Below are 17,753 nucleotides of genomic sequence, written 5' to 3' on the forward strand. Positions count from 1 at the left end.
TTCTGTCTGTTTGGTATAACACTTGTATCACCCGGTCGGAGCTGAAGCCGCCTTCTTTTCAAAATGTAAACAGTGCGACGCATCGACGCATTTCCGGCAAATCGACGTAATTACGTAATCGACGTAATCGACTACGTCGACGCGTCGTTCCAGCCCTAATGTATACATATATATCTATGGCTGACACACGACACCGGTGCATGAGCTGCTTTCGTGAATATGTGTCAAAGAGTAAATTTATAAGCAGAAAAAGCGTTGAAGGTTGTGAAGTGCGTTGCTGTCTACAAGGTAAGTCTATACTCTCATTTTTAAGTAATAATCAAGGACTTTTCTGCAGTAACATGGCTGCAGGAGGAGCAATGATATTACGCAGCAGCCGAAAGTAGTCCCCTTGGTAACTTTCAATAGCAGGGGACTATTTTCAGGTGCTGCGTAATATCATTGCGCCTGCTGCAGCCATGGTACGACAGCAAAGTCCTTGATTATTACTAAGGCTGGGTATCGATTCAGATTTTCCAGATCGATTCGATTTCGATTCACAAGCTATCAAATCGATTCGATTTCGATTCATTTTCGATTCCGGTTCTTGGCCAGGTTTTTATACTTGATTCTCGATTCAACTCAATGAATATAGATTTAATACAAATACTATATTAATAAAAAGAACAGTGAACTGCAGGTTACAAGTGGGTAATTAATAAAATCGATGAAGCACTTGAAACCGCCATTTTAAGCACTGAATGAATGAATGACAGGTTCGCCTCTCGCTCCTTGATAACATGATCACGCAAGGCAAAAAAGAGGGTGACATCTACTGAAGAAGACTAGTAATTCGATTAACGTTAATCTTTCGTTCAATGTTTGCAGAAATAAACGTGAAAGAAAAAAAAATCGATTCTGCTCTTTGAGAATCGATTCTGAATCGACCAGGTTTTAAAAAACGATTAATCGGAAAATCAATTTTTTTGCCCAGCCCTAATTATTACGCCAGAATGAGGGTATAGGTCCTAGCCATGTCTGCCTAGAAAATAGCAACTTTTAATTTTCCGTCGGTCTTAGTACACAATGTAACTACAGAAGGATCAAATTTTAAATATCGAAACTCTCTGGTATGCTGTTTTGATTCTCTTATCAATGTGAGGTCACACTGATAAAGCCCCGCCCACTAACAGTCCTGCATTACCGTAGTTTCCACCCTCAGCGAGTTGGTCTCTGTCTACTACATACTATTGTCTCAGACTTATATTACTTCATCACTGCAATTAGCAATCTGAATGCCCCATGAAACATTTGTACTTTCCATTCATTCTAATAGGCTTTATGCCCAGCTGCACTACTTCCTGAACTTCAGCCAGCTCCTTGTTTCCTGTCTTCCATTATTGGACAAACTGATTAATCCAGGTGTGCCTGACCTCAGTAGTCACAACAACAATAATCAGACACACCTGGATTAATCAGTTTGTCCAATAATGGCAGACAGGAAACAAGGAGCTGGCTGAAGTTCAGAAAGTAGTGCAGCTGGGCATAAAGCCTATTGACTTAAATGAAAAAAAGTATATATTTTTTAGATCACAACAAACTTCCTTGTATACATTTTAACTTTGACTTCCTACTTCCTTCTGACAGACTTGTACCTATTTTCTCTTATGTCTGTCTCTTATCCAACTTTTATCTGATTTAAAGCTAGCTTCGGTTTACTCTTTTATTTTTATTTTTTTACTTTTTACTCTTTTTCTCTTTCTCTTTGGCCGAGGCATCATCCAGCACAGCAAAGAGAGACAATCTGTCACACGCTAGTCTGCTCTCCAGAGGTGCGAGAGACAGACAGATGCATTCTCTGCCTGCTTCACCCACACACACATTCGCACGCTCCCTAAACCCATAGCTGGCCAGATGGGCAGGGAGGTGAGCGAAGCTGCGGACAGCCATGCAAGCATGCTAAGTAGACAGACATGCATACGCATACACCTTCACTTAGCTGTCCACTGAGAGACAAAAGGTTCCTGGAAGAGCAATCAGGCTAAGGTGCCTTCAGTCTACAAATGCTGTTCACATCTCTCTCTCCCTCCCTCCCTCCCTCCCTCCCTTTATATTTATTTCTAAATCCCCTCATAGCTGGGTCATGCGGTAGACCTAACGTGTGATAGACAGACACAGACTATGAAATATTCATGGCAGGCTGCGTGAGATGTTTGTGGATCAGGTCAGTTTCAACATACACGACTGGACGTGCAGCTTCTCCATAGAGCTGATTATACTAGTGCCCCAATGGAGGATTTTGTTGTGTATTATATTGCCCCCTATTGGTGAGTTTTATACATGGTTTACAGAAATAAGACATGGACTATACTGCTCCTAGCGGACATTAGAGGTAAAGCAGACATTTTATGACAATGAGATAAAAATAGCTGTTTCTTAAAAATGTTTGTGGCCTTATCTTGAATGATTTACAGATGTACAGGAATTACTATAAAATGAAATACTTTCTCAGCTCTGGAAATTACTTGAAAGTGGACAAGGCCAATGATAAAAGGATTGTTTGTTTGTTTACTTCATTTAAAAACACAACATGTAGCTGATAAAAAGTGTTGTACAGTACACGAGAAAGAAGAAAATAATTGTGAACAATTTTAAAGAATTAGTCAATTTTCTTAAAAAAAATCCAGATAATTTACTCACCACCATGTCATCCAAAATTTTGATGTCTTTCTTTGTTCAGTCGAGAAGAAATTATGTTTTTTGAGGAAAACATTCCAGGATTTTTCTTATTTTAATGGACTTTAATGGACCCCAACACTTAACAGTTTAATGAAGTTTAAAATTGCAGTTTCAAAGGACTCTAAATGATCCCAAACGAGGCATAAGGGTCTTATCTAGCGAAACGATTGTCATTTTTGGCAATAAAAATAGAAATATGCACTTTTTAACCACAACTTCTTGTCGCACCAGCACGACCTCACATAATACGTCATCACGTCAAGAGGTCACGGATGACATATGTGAAACTATGCCCCAGTGTTTACAACAGTGGAGAAAGAGGACCGTTCCGAAGTTGTTATATGTTGAATGATACTAATTAATGTCTTTGTGTCAGTTTATTGTTTAAAATGGTCCACAAATGTGCGTTTCATATATGTAACACGTGACCTTTCCACGGCATTACGCAATTATGTGAGGTCACGCTGACTCATCACAGGACCGGAGGAAGACAAGAAGTTGTGGTTTAAAAGTACATATTTTTTATTTTTCTTGCCAAAAATGACAATTGTTTCACTAGATAGAACCCTTATGGCTCGTTGGAGATCGTTAAGAGTCCTTTAAAACTGCAATTTTAAGCTGCATTAAAACTGTTAAGTGTTGGGGTCCATAAAAGTCCATTAAAATGAGAAAAATCCTGGAATGTTTTCCTCAAAAAACATAATTTCTTCTCGACTAAACAAATTAAGGCATCAACATTTTGGATGACATGGTGGTGAGTAAATTATCCGGATTTTTTTTTTTTTTAAGAAAATGGGCTAATCCTTTAACCAGTAACATCATAAACATCAAGTTTCAATGTTTAATGATCCAACTAATTTCCAATAGATACAATTGCTTCTCTCACTACATAAAATGTTTATTATCTGTGCCAAATAAAAATTTATGATAAAAATGGTCCCTAGCTGTCACTGGGAAAGTTGTACCCTTTAAAAATGTACACATTTGCATCTGAATAGGTCATATTAGTATCTCAGAGGTACATTTTGCTATCAAATATATACATATCGGTACCTAAATGGTATATATTGGGGCTGTTAAAAAATGAATCGCGATAAATCATATACTAAATAAAAATTTTGTGTTTGCATAATATATATGTGTGTGTGTGTGTGTGTGTGTGTGTGTGTGTGTGTGTGTGTGTGTGTGTGTGTGTGTGTGTGTGTGTGTGTGTGTGTGTGCGTGCGTGCGTGCGTGCGTGCGTGCGTGCGTGCGTGTGTGTGTGTATTATGTATGTACATGGTTATATTTTGAATTATTTAAAATCTATCTATCTATCTATCTATCTATCTATCTATCTATCTATCTATCTATCTATCTATATATATATATATTTATTTATTTATTTATTTATTTATATACACATAGAGCACACACATAAATTCTGTATGTGATTAATCCCACTTAATCTTTAGACAGCCCTGTATATATTGGTATCTTTTTAAATGGTTGAAGTATTTAAACAATGCATTATTTTTAAACATGTTACATATAAGCAGGTATACAGTAAAAAACAATGTCAAACCTGTAGAAGCAGATGATATTTAAGAACCCTCTGCATTGGAACAACCAGCAGATCTCTCAGAGTAAACTTCCCATTATTGGCTCTTTTGGAGCATAACTAAAATTGATAACAAACAAACAAACAATGCATATGTACATTTCCACACAGTTGAGTATTCTGCATTTATACATTTATATAATGAGCAAAATATGACATTGATAAGTTATGTACTGTTCACAACCACTAGGGGGCAGTGTTATACAGCAAATAAACATTAATATGAGTGCCAAAGTAATTATTCTGTCAAAAAACTTTTGTAAAAAAATCTAAAACTAACATTTAAATTCTCAAAAGTTTCACAAGAGCGTTTTACCTCCAACATCTGTCTGAGATCCTCTCTGTTCTTACACATGTCATCCAAACACGCGATGGCCAATTCAACTTGACTGCAGTATTTCCCATACAGGACTAATCTATTACAGTGAAAAACAAATGCATGTGAGAATAAAAGAGAGGAAACAGATAATATGTGATTATAATAGACACAAATCTCTCACCTCTCTTTGTAATTTATAAAGATCTGGTACAGGTTACTGGCATTATGCTGAAGAACAGAGTCCTGGACCTCTTTCAGAAGGCTTGTGTGGACTTTTACAAGATCCTGTTTGAGATAATGTGATATATTAGGCATCAGTACAGTGAGACGCAGGTTAATGCTATGAAGGATTCGTGTTGTGACTCACTGGAATATTGATGAACACTTTTTCAACCTCCAAGCTGGACAGCGACTGTCCCAAAGGCTTCATGAAAAACTGTGGATTATTTACACTTTTAGAAATCTGAAATGGGTATGACATATTTATATAATACGTAATAAAAAATATTTAATAAGACTTAATAAGTCTCATTCAGCGTTTCTTATACATGACAATAAAAATATATTCACAACATATGATAGGTATAACCTTCACGACTGGATATGTCATCCACAGCGGTTTTATATATTAGTTTTGTATTTAGGTCACAAAATACAATATTGTTATGACCTGTAAGATATAATGAGTACAAAATATATTTATAAAAATTTGAAAAAGCAAAAAATAAAACTTTGGAAACCAATTGCACATGCAATTATATAATCATCTAACATATGTTTGTCTTAAAAATCTTTGTTTATGTTGTGTTTATGTTTCATGTTTTTATGTGGTGACTAATACCAAAACATTATTGCACTATATAAATACAATAAATAATATCAACTTACTTTGGTGCAAGCTATAATTACCATAGTAAATACTGTAAAGGAAGTTGCATACAGGTAATATGGCACAGTATGATAGTACCATATAGCAGGGCTTTTCAAACTTTTTTGTCAAGCAAACCCTCTTATTCATTTACCTTAACTGCAATGAAAATTTTATAAAATATTAAAATACTTACTTAATGAAAGTAAATATTCAAATAATCTAATAGCACATTTGCATGTTTAACTTCAAAAAAATATTTTTTATCTGTTTTATCAGTAGTATTTTACATAGTTACTGTTATTATTACCTATTATTGGACCTCCATCTGGTGTAATTTTCTTTTATTGGTACATTAAATGTAGGCCTATCTGTCCATTTTGCATAAGTTCTCAGTTTTCTGATATATTGTAGTGTTGGGTAATAGTCACATGACATGCAGATTAAACAAATAAATAATATTTTTGTTGGTGTTTTATTTAGATGTTTTAATTCTAAAATAATTTATTAGCATTATATGATTTAATAATAATTGATTTTCAATTCACGAATCCCCTGCAATTCCCCGGCAAACCACTAGGGGGACCCTACCATAGCATAGAGGTAATGAGGAGTTAACTCATTGCAGACACCACCTCAAACAAGCTATAATGTTACAGTAATGCTAAATATATGGGCTGTGAGTTCGTACTTTCTCTATAGAGTCCAGCGTTTCTGTATATTTCTCCTCCGTCTGTTTGATTTCCATCAGACAGCAGCTCCTGACATCAGTCTCTGCCTGTTTCTGCAATTACAACAAACACATTTTTACAGAGACAAATGTCCCACATTACTGTAAAAGGACATTTCATGGCATATTATGATGTCTGGACATATACTTAATTACAAAAGAGACATTTTAGGGTAGGCGGAAGGTGGCACACCTGTGGCTGAACCTGCTCGACCTTCATTAAATCTTCATACACCTCTCCACCTTCATCATCATCGTACACGCAGTCATAAAGATCTTCCTCATCTTCCACGCCATTCTCACTGAGACACACAAAGCATTAACAACTACGTTGAGAAAAATCCTCAAGCGGCTTTGATGCTGGACAGAGATTTGTTTGCTGTAATTTACAGATGCATTTGTTACACACTAAACAACAGCAGACAGTGATGCGAGAGCGATGAAAGATAGGACAGAAAGACCCATGAGAAGAGCTGATATGTTAAAACACTTGAGCAGATCTGATAAAAACTCGTCTCAAAATGGCTCAATGGGAGTTTAAAAAGATTATGTTTCCCGTGACTAAATTAAACACATGGTAAAATTATTCAGTCGCAGTTAAACCAAAATCCAAAACTGAAATGAACTGTCATTACAGCTGAGTCAGGACCTGAAGTTACTCAGATATTTTTTCCATATGGATGGAAATAAAGAAATTGTGTTAACCGCATCTGTAGTTTGAATCTATGACAAATCAGTTTCAAATTGACTCTCTGACAAAGACAAAATCACAGCAATGCTACCACAAGAGAAAATGTTTCACCATTACAAATGGAAAATGATTTTCGGCTTGATAAAACCAGAAGGTTGTACAGTGACACGCTGTAATGTGCTTAAAAACAGATGTAGATGAAGTCAGGGCAAAATAAAGTGACAGTAACATCAAAATCTGCTAAACATCCATTCAATTCTGTCTGCAGGCCTACTAGTTGGTATAGTTAGGAAACTTAATGTAATTTCCTTTTATAATCTCATTTCTCAAATCGAGGTGTTCAAGAGATCCCATACGGCAAAAAAAAGTTATTTTTCTTTACAAAACTATGTTTTAAATATATGCTAAATACATTTTGTAGAAAGTAAACCTTAATATATATATTTTTATCAGTAAGGGGATTTCTATTGACTCAAAATTTCCACCAGATGTAGCCATCAAGCCAAATATTGAATTCATACAAAGAAATCGGAACATTTAAGTATACAAGTTGAGTCATAATAAATACATTTTTATATTATATTAATAAAGTGAAATATAATATAATATAAAAAAATTATATAATATTATATTTCAAAATGTGTTTCAGGGGCAACCAATACATTTCTAATTTTACAACCCATACGGCGAAAAATATTTTTTTCCTGGCCAAAATATAACGAGATTTTTGCAGCTGAAAATATATTTATTTTAAGTTTTTCTTTTGATGCAACATGAATATAAATTCTTTAAAATATATTTGTTGTTAAAATATATTTCAAAAAATGGCCAATAATGAAAAATACATTTTTATTTCAAAATATATTTCAGTACATATATTTTTGGGCTCTTTTTTGTATATTTTGAAATCTATTTAAAATGATATTTTAAAATATATTTTTGCCATATGTGATCTCATACAATTTCTTTTCAATGGGTGTGTTTTTCTTTATTCAAGCCGGTTTCCCTTTATGTGGCAATTGTGATAACATATGACAGTATGATTCAGTTACAATTTCCCAACACTCGCATACTATATACTTATTTGTGTACTTATTACGGTGTGTAGGGGTGTGTAGGAGTGTAGTACACTAGTTTGTAGAACAAAAGACTAACACTTTTGGACTGTTCCTGTGGGGTGTGAGATCAAAACAGTACTGCTGGGCTCTCCATGGTCCTGTTATACAGTTTTTTTTAAATGTGTGTTTGTTCCTGGCTGTCCACTGGAGTGAGAGACTTTATACAGTATGTGGCAGTACTGGGAACGCTGGCAAACGGCCAAAGGCAATATCTGACAGCTAATGTCAGATGCTGTTACCTTAGTGGGCTTAGTGAGCTGACAGAAATGACCATGTGTGGATTATACCATAGCAAAATATGTTGATATCGACCTGTGTTGACCCCCTATATATTTTTTAACAAAAGCTTTGAGCAATGGGAATGAGTGTGGTGTGTAGTATACAGTGTAGTATAGCATAGTAAAAAGGGCTCACTCTATCAGATCCTCAAGGTGATTATAAATGTCCTCATCTTCAACACTTTCTTCTGTTGGAAATGGCCTGAGAAAAAAAGAAAGAGACAAACGTGAATATGTTTTCATGTGTTCTTCAAACAAATAGCATTACATCTTTTTTCTAAACATACCTTATTCCAGTTTGCTGTGCTATATGTGTATGCGAGAGCTTGGACAATGTGTCCATAACCTAAAAGAAAAAAGATAAATTTATTTATTAATATCAAAAAGAAATATTACTTAAATATTACATAAACAAAAGTCGGATGGACATTATAAACAAATGCACCCTGACAGGGTGATCTAAAACTAATGCAAAGCCAAAAAAATTCTAAAAAGAAAATAAATGCATGTCACATATTGATATTAGTTCAAGTTTTCTTCAAGTTAAATATGCCTAGGAACGAGTTACACTAAACATAAACATTAAAACGCATAAACAATAATAATAGACAACAACAGACCTATATACCGCAGATCAGAAGTGTTCCTATTAAAAGTAATTATGGTCAAAACAGTAATTATAAACAAAACTGCAGCATTAGTTTTAACCAGCAGGGGTCAGTGTGCATCAAGCTGTATGTTACAGTAGAGGTTAACATTAACAATCAACCTCTGAGACCAAAATAATGACATACATATCCATTAAATTCATTCAACACTATGAGTGTTCACAACCCAACATTACACCAAACTTCTCATCCTGAGTCCTGAAAATCCATCAGCATCTCTTAAAATGAAAAAAATCAACAAAATCAAGAGCGAATCAGGATTCACGGTCAGAAACAAAAGATTAATGCATACAAAGCCAGAAAAATGGTGAACAAATGCTCCCTGGCTGTCACTGTGGTGAAAGAAAAGTACATCTTTGTATCTAAAGATTTCATATTAGTACCTCAGAGGCACATATTGGTGGTACCAAATGTGTACATATCTGTACCTTAATGATACATATTGAGATATTATTAAAGGGCACTGCTGCAGTGACAGCCTTTTGACCATTATTTCAGTGTATGCATTGCACAGCTCAATACAGTCAAGCAAAGCCATCAAACTAATTATGTCATGGATTGGTGCAAATGTTGTAAAATAGTACTGATTCCTACTGAAACATGTTGGTTATTATTCAGCTGTATTTGTGTAGATGTGCATTTGAACACATTGTGCCTGGGGAGGATGCATTTAGAAATCAATCGCGATCACACCAGCTCGAATGAACTCAGCTGCATTACATTATGAAAACAGAGATGAAACCGAGTCAAGCGTGAAACAGTGAATCCCTGCATATAACTGTTGCTAAGAGAAAGAGACATTGGACTATTAAAGTCTTGTCTTGCAAAGAGGATTGTGACATCATCTGATCCAATGCAATTGATTTTTTAATTTTTTTAGGTCTGATGATGGTAATGCATATTTTATTTGAATGTTAGTATGAATAGTTCTTTACCTTTATAATTAAATGCTTTTTGTTTTGAATCAAAAATATATTACTGTAAAAAATATACTGTATACATTATATTGCACCACATAAGTCAATTTTATAGGTTAGGTGCAAATTGTATTTTTAAATAATTAATAATGTGCAAATGTTTTTTATAAAAGACCAAAAAATCTTGACTACTTTAAAAGTGGCTAACTTATGCAAAAAATACCTTATAAGCCGGATATAAGCTGCTTGTGTTTTTACTTTATTCATAGACATTGCATTTGGGCAATCTCTATTGGGATTTCCACATCTTCACCTACTCATCACATTTACACTTAAACCGGAAAGACTTGAATACGGGCTTGTTACAGTAATGTTCCACAAGGTATAGCACCAAACAGCGGATCTGTTGCATTACCCAGATATGTTTTATAGTGGGTGAACATACTGAAGGCACAGATATCATTGCTGACACACACCGGATATTTTGTTAACTCTTAAAGGAGATGAATGGGTCCCCTGGCTTCCTGTACAGGCTAGACGTCAAGTGACATCTCAAAGGTATCAGTTTTCACTCTGTACATGGTTAAGGAGTATTCACTGCACTTCTCATTAAAATCTCCAAACGTACAGCAGAACAGGAAGACCAAATATGGCAGCTTAAGCACAATAGGCAAATATTACTTTCGTTTATAAGACGAAACGGAGCGTTAGGAAATTTCCTGACGTTGCAAAAAAAGCAGTAAAACATCACGAATGGCACAAAAAACGATGGGGAACTTGCTTGGTCACATTTAGAAAAGGGAAGATGTCTTGCACACAGACAGACCATTGCTATGGAAAGATTGGATAAAGATTTCCAAAACACGGAGAAAAGCCTCCAGAATCTAAATTTATTTGTCTGTGCTTGCAAAACAGGTTGACGGAGAGAAACAGACTTCAACAGGTGCCAAACTTTTTAAAAAATCTGTGTTACATTCGGTACACCTAAAGGGTGAATTCATGACCATGATGTGTTTCCTATGAATCCAAACACATCTAGAGTTTCTTTTTTTTTACTCTATGAACATTATTTGCTTCATTTCTTATAAACCTGTGCAGAGATGAAAGTTTTTCGGGTTGGTTTATAGATACAGATCGACTGAAATGACAGCACTGGGATTTCGCTATGACTGTAAAAGTGCTCAGTGAGTCTGCTTGACTCTAGTTTCATATTCTAAGCAGCATTTCTCCTATGTATAGTTGGACAAAATGCACATACGCTCATGTAAAATTTACAGACCAAAAGACGAAAGATATTTTGGTAGCACGTTACAATAAGGATGTATTTGTTAACATTTTAATTATTGCATAGCCAGCATTAACTTACAATAAAAAATACTTCGATAGCATTATTAATCTGAAAATGTTAACATTAGTTAATGCACAATGAACTAACATAAAAAATTGTATTGGCATTAATAAACATTAACAAAGAATAATAAAAAATGATAACCTTTATTGTAAGTTCAGCTCATAAACTTATTAATAGTTGCAATTTAATTAATTTATGAATATATTTAAAAACATAGCATTTAACAAATGGAGTATCTTTCAATAATACTTTTTTTTACAGTCATTGCAGTTATCAGCAAGAAATGAAAAGTTTCTTTCAATTGACAAATGAAGTCATATTTGCTGAGATCAGCTAAACTGAGCTGTATGGTCCAGACCACAAGTGCCTTTAACACATATTGATATAACTATATAGTTTGTTTGGATCAAAGCATCTGCCAGATGCATTAATATAATTAAAACTATGGCTCATTTCAATAACAGCACTTTAACTGATACAGTAAGAATAAGGATCTGAAATTCTTAAAGTGAAAGGAACTGATAAACTTTCAGAAAATGTTCATCATCAGCCTCTGAAAACTGAAAGGAAACTTAAAGGAAAGCACCCAAAGATGATTTGTTTCAATTTTAAATTCCTTTTACATATTTGTGATTTCCGCAATCCGTTCACTAAAATGTTAGGAAAACCACTGAAATACAATTTAAAGCCCTACATTTAAATGAAAAACATACCAGTAATTATAAAATATGTCTTCATGGTAAACTTAAAAAATGTAGTAAAAATTTTAAGTTGAAAAGTTCCAATATTTTAACTATTACCAATTGTTTTTCACCTTAAAATTTTATTTAAAGTTATATAAGTTTTTTTAGGTGTTACCAATTAAAGTAAGTTTAACTTGTCATTACGTTAATCTTTCACTTTTTGTATTTTTGATAACACATCCTGGTGGATAAGCAATTGCAACATAAAAAATGATTTTGGTTTAGGGCACCCTGTGACACAAACACTGGGTGGTGGTCTAACAAATTTGTTAAGCACTAGATCTACACAATTTGTTTAAGTGGCACACTCCACCTAATAACAGTTTATCATCAACTGATTTATTTTACCGCTCCCTTACTGTTTCCTGCTCTTTAATGTCTGTAGTAAAGTGCTATTAAATCGAAAATAGATATGTAGATAAACTAATCTGATAGTGCTTATGTGGCATGAACAGGCCACATGTAAGGTCCTCGGTAACCTCAGTACAGGTAACTGATATGGGAGTAGATGTAAACACACTTGATAAAGAATTATATATAAATCTGAAGTAAAACTGCATGCATGATTATATAAATGATAAGCATTTGCGTGTGGTCTTGTGATTGTTCAGATAGTGGGAGAAAAATCTGGATGCTTTACTGCTTCTCTCTACTAATTCATCAGTACAAAGAAACAAACAAATGGTGGAAGAAACGATAGTGTGACAAATAAAATACAGAAAAATATATTTAGCAACAAACACTAAAGATATATAATATAAAAACACACTAAACAAACGACACAGTAAAACTTGTTACATACATATGTATATTGCAAGTGAAATATTACGAACTTTTCTATTGTCAGTATTATTAAGTAAAAGTGGTCAATGGTCAGAATAGTATTGTCAGTGTTAAGTAAAAGTGGTCTGTGTAAGAAGTGATGCATGCATATATATATATATATATATACTTTTATGCAGCTGGTACTGTTGTAACTGTTGTTATAAATGTTACCTATTTGTGACCATGGACCACAAAACCGGCAGGACGGGTATATTTGTAGTAATAGCCAACAATACATTGTATGGGTCGAAATTATCTTTTTATCCAAGATATCATTAGGATATTAAGTAAAGATCATGTTTCATATTTATATTTTTCATATTAACAAGACTAGTAAATTTCCTACTATAAATATATAAAAAATGAATTTATCATTAGTAGTGCATGTTGCGAAGAACTTCATTTAGACAACTTTTTGTCTTTTAAACTCATTGGTCTTCCTTAAACAACTACAATATGATTTGCATGCACAATAAATCGTACTAAAACTAAAGCTTTTTAATAAAACAATAATATCAAGAAACTAATAAAACAAGAAACTTTGCATATCAGGCTCGTTCAAATCCTCTTCACACGCAGTGTCAGCAACTCATCCGTCAGAATCATCGGCAATCCTCGACAAACTTCGTTCTGTTCTTTTTTAGTTCGACGTGCTATTTCGGCTGTGCGTCCTGCGTCATCAACCCAGAACCTATGCCCAAAACTAAAGTTCGATTCAGTTCGATTTATGAACGGGCTCGACCGGTTACTTCCGGAGAACCGGCTCAAAAGAATGATTCGTTCAAGAACCTAACATCACTAGTAGTGATGGGAGAAAAATATAATTTATAATGGATTAGAAAGTTTATTTCTTTATCTCAAGACAACAGGGGAATTAGAATTTAGTGAGTTAAAACATAATAATAAATGTTTTTTTTCTGTTTGGTTTTGACGGGAGAAACAAACGCTGCATCCGAAACCGCCTACTTTCATACTATATATAGTATCCAAAAAGCACTACTTCGCCTACTATATAGAATGGAAGTAGGCGGTTTCGGACGCAGCGAAAGCTTTTCGAAGCTTTGAATCTATTGAACTAATTACTTTGAAAATTGATTCAGTTTTTCGAAGCAGTTCGAAAAACACGCTGGCGACACCTTCTGGTCAAAATAGTGTAAAAGCAGATCTGTAAACATTTTACACTTTTTTACAAAATAATAGCAAGAACATAATTAAAAGTGGATTGTGTGTTTTTAGTTTTATTTAGGGCAAACAAATCATTAAAAGGAACCCCTTTTAATTATGCAAATTTTTGTCATTAAATCTGTCTATAAACAAAAAGTAGACAAAATGGTTGTGTTATTAGTCAGAAGGATGCATGTTTTATGAACTTGCATAATAAAACTGACCCGAGTTCACCTAACCATATTATGCCGCTTTTCCATTGCATAGTACCCCACGGTTTGGTTTGGTTTGGTTTGGTTTGGTTTGGTTTAGTTTAGTTTGGGTCGGGTCAGATTACTTTTGGGAGCTTTTCCATTGGGTGCAGTACGCAGTACCCAATACTTTTTTTAGAACCACCTCGGTTGGGGTTTCAGGGGACACGAGCTGATACCAAAACGTGACGCGAAAACAACGTAGATCACTGATTGGTCTGAGAGAATCGTCACTACCAGCGTCATCCCTATAATGTGAAAGATTAGCTTTACCTTCATGCTAGTTTGCGCTGTCTCGAGCAAACCTGTTGTCATCTGTGCTCTGCTATAAGTTCCCAAACTCCCTTTTAGCGATGAAAACATCCACAGATTGAGAATCAGGAACACCATACCAGTTTTTATACAGACTTGCAGTTGTGGCGGAACATTCGCGACGAGCACATTAGCATTATATGCTTAAATGCAACTTCAATGAGGCTCAGCGGAGCGTGTCAACTGATCCCACCGGTGTGACAGAGGTAAGTGATAAACGTGATGTGCAAACATCTACTTGTGGTGGCCAATTTTGATTTGAGAAATAAATTAATGTATGGGGATGTAAATTACAACATCGCTCTCACTTGTATGATTCAGCAGTAGGCAGCGCAAATATAACGACACGCCTATAATCCCTCCCACAAGTGTTACTAAACTTGATGGAAAAGCTAACCAAGCCTAAGTGAGCTGACCCGACCTAAACCGTGGGGTACTATGCAATGGAAAAGCGCCATTAGACACTGGTCATTGTAATCAACTACCCCTAGTGGTGAACCATCGGATTTTTGAAACGTTTCGAAACAGTTATGACGTAATGAAGCCTCGTTTGCTAAAATCACGTGACTTGGCCAGTTTGAAAAACGCTCCAAACCAATTGATTCGAAACAAAAGATTCGTAAAAGTTTCAAAGTCTCATGAAGCAGTGCTTTGAAAGCGACCATCACTACAAGGAAGTGGGCAGGTTAGTCTATGACAGGTGGTAGTGAGAGCAGGATCTGCTGAGTATTCTGATTTAATTGTTATACCTGATCCAAGTTTATTTTTATTTATATATTGAAGTGTTTTTTCTTAAGTTTTTTTCCTTTTGAATTCCTTATGTTTTTGCACCTGTGAGCATCTTGTATTGTACTGGCTTGAGAGAACTTAAAATTGGCATTTAACGTCCTCCATGTGGTGGTTCAAGAACTCTAGACGGTATCCCTTTATGAGTCTATGACATGACCCTTATGGCTTTGTGGTCCAGACAGAGTCACATTTATAAAATGTACATTTGCATGAGTGTCATTTTTAAGTCATTTGTGGACTGATCAACATGCAGATCATACAAGAATTCATGGTTTTGTAAAAAAACACTTCTTTTTTAATGAACATCAAAACTTTATGATCCATTATAACGTTTGCTCTTAACTTGTGGATAATATAAAAGCAAAAGTTATAATGCATCATAACATTTCGATGTTCATAAAATAGTAACCGTCTGAAACAACACAAAGTACCAGCTGTATTAAAGTGTCTAAATAAACAAAGCATCTGCTGTGAATTATGCGGGACTCTACTGAAAATTTAATCTTATCAAACAAAAGCTGTATTGAAAATAAGTTTATATAAATGCTTAAAACCAGCTTCACAACTAATCAAATCAACTCGATTATAAACAGCGATATTGTGGCCCTTTACAAAAGCTCTGCAACAGTGAGATCTACCCTTGATTTCTATAATAAAAAAGCAGTTTTACACTCAGCAGGAGAAGATGTTAAATCAGATGTTAAAATCCCCCAGAAGCCTTTGTGGTCCATGTCAATGTCTCAAAGAAGAAAAGCGTTGCCTATATTTAAACTAAAAGCAAAGTCCTTTGTGGCTTGCAGACTGCCTTGCAATATCCACTTAATAGTTCTTGCAGGCATATTCCTCAGGCTTTCCTGAACGTTTATTCCTGACCCCAGATCAGTGATTATGAACTGGAGTTTAATATAATTTCACCCACAGATCTCAGAGGACATCAGACTGACATTGGTACGAAAGCCTTTTAATGGGTATCGTGACTATCAAGTTGATGCATAACATGGCAATGAAATGAATATTTAATCCAGTTACAGTTTTCCATTTTTATGTTCATTAATTATTCATTTTTCTCATTTGTGCCTTCATGAGTGTGCCGTAATTAAATCAGAGCTCTGATATACAGTACAATACCGCCTTCATAAATAAAACCTCAGCACTGAAAGCATAAAACATGCGCCTTGTTTCATCTATAAAATACTATTACATATTAATACTGTAACTTTAGATGATTTTAAATCATATAATAGCATTACCAGCAGTAGTGAAAGATCAGTTTACTTTTGAGTCGTGCATCTTCTGAACACTCTACATTGCATGTCGTCAGCATAGAAGTGGTTGGAGAAGCCATTTGCCTGTATGATAGGTCCTAAAGATGTTGTATAGATGGAAAAAAGGAGTGGACCAAGCACTAAACCCTGAGGAACCCCAGTGACCCTAAAGGATCTCTCAGAGAGATAAGATTTGAACTATTGGAGAGGAGTACCAGTGATCCCTTGCGATGAAAGGGTAGCAAGTAGGATCTGATTATTGACTGTGTCAAAGGCTGCCGATAGGTCTAGTAAAATCAGAACCGAAGATTTGGATCACCTAGACGTAATGTGACCGCTAACAGCGCTGTTTCGGTGGAGTGGTTGCATTTGAAGCCTGATTGATTGTCATCGAGTAGGTAATTCACAGACAGAAAAAAATGAATAATTGGTTTAAAAACAGCTCTCTCAAGTGTTTTCACAATGAACGGAAGAATTAAGATGGGTAACTGTCAGTAACAGAAGCTTTTTTAAGCAGTGGTGTGACCAGGGCCTGCTTAAAAGTGGATGAAAATGTGCCGGTGAGGAGGGAGGTGTTAAAGATATGTGTGAGTGCTGGTGTGAGGGTGTCTGAAAGGGCCTGTAATAAATGGGAGGGGACTGGGTCAAGGGGGCATGTGGTGAGGTGGGTGGAGAAAACCTTAAACTTTGCTGTCAGTCAGCAGAGAGAAAGATCATACTTAGGCAATTAAAAGAACACAGTTCATTTTGTAAGTAGGTCTGCATGATAAATCGCATGTGATTGTCCAGTAAAGCCGGTTTCTTCATTAGTAGTGAATCGCCATTACCTGCTTTCAGATGGAGCGGCATTTACTACACAAAGCCGTAGTTTTACTGACAAGCTGGGCAATATCACATTCATTATCACAGATGATACGTACGTGATAATGAAGGCGAAATTGCCCTGATTGTCAGTAAATTACGGCTTTGTGTAGTAAATGCCTCTATATCTTAAAGCAGGTGAGGGTGATTTACTACTGATGAAGAAACCGGTTTTATTGACAAGATGCACATGACAATCACATTCGATTTATCATGCATCCATATTTGTAAGGTCTTTATACACATTTTATTCTTTTTTTCGTGATCTTATCACAAATTTCTGCG

General features: G+C 35.1%; 1 protein-coding gene across 3 annotated transcripts in view; it reads right to left on the reverse strand.

The window, feature by feature from the left end:
* The window catches only part of LOC135740278 (guanine nucleotide exchange factor VAV3), a 121,059-nt gene that overhangs the window by 76,343 nt on the left and 26,963 nt on the right, over positions 1–17,753 (reverse strand). For all 3 annotated transcript variants that reach the window (XM_065258490.2, XM_065258489.2, XM_065258488.2), the window contains exons 3-10: positions 8,610–8,668; positions 8,459–8,524; positions 6,429–6,537; positions 6,197–6,289; positions 5,005–5,073; positions 4,819–4,922; positions 4,635–4,734; positions 4,283–4,378 (exon numbers count right to left, since the gene is read on the reverse strand). In XM_065258490.2, coding sequence (XP_065114562.1) covers positions 4,283–4,378; positions 4,635–4,734; positions 4,819–4,922; positions 5,005–5,073; positions 6,197–6,289; positions 6,429–6,537; positions 8,459–8,524; positions 8,610–8,668 — 696 coding nt within the window. The remainder of the gene's footprint in view (positions 1–4,282; positions 4,379–4,634; positions 4,735–4,818; positions 4,923–5,004; positions 5,074–6,196; positions 6,290–6,428; positions 6,538–8,458; positions 8,525–8,609; positions 8,669–17,753) is intronic.

The sequence above is a fragment of the Paramisgurnus dabryanus genome, chromosome 22 (genome assembly GCF_030506205.2).
Source record: "Paramisgurnus dabryanus chromosome 22, PD_genome_1.1, whole genome shotgun sequence".
NCBI lineage: Eukaryota > Metazoa > Chordata > Actinopteri > Cypriniformes > Cobitidae > Paramisgurnus > Paramisgurnus dabryanus.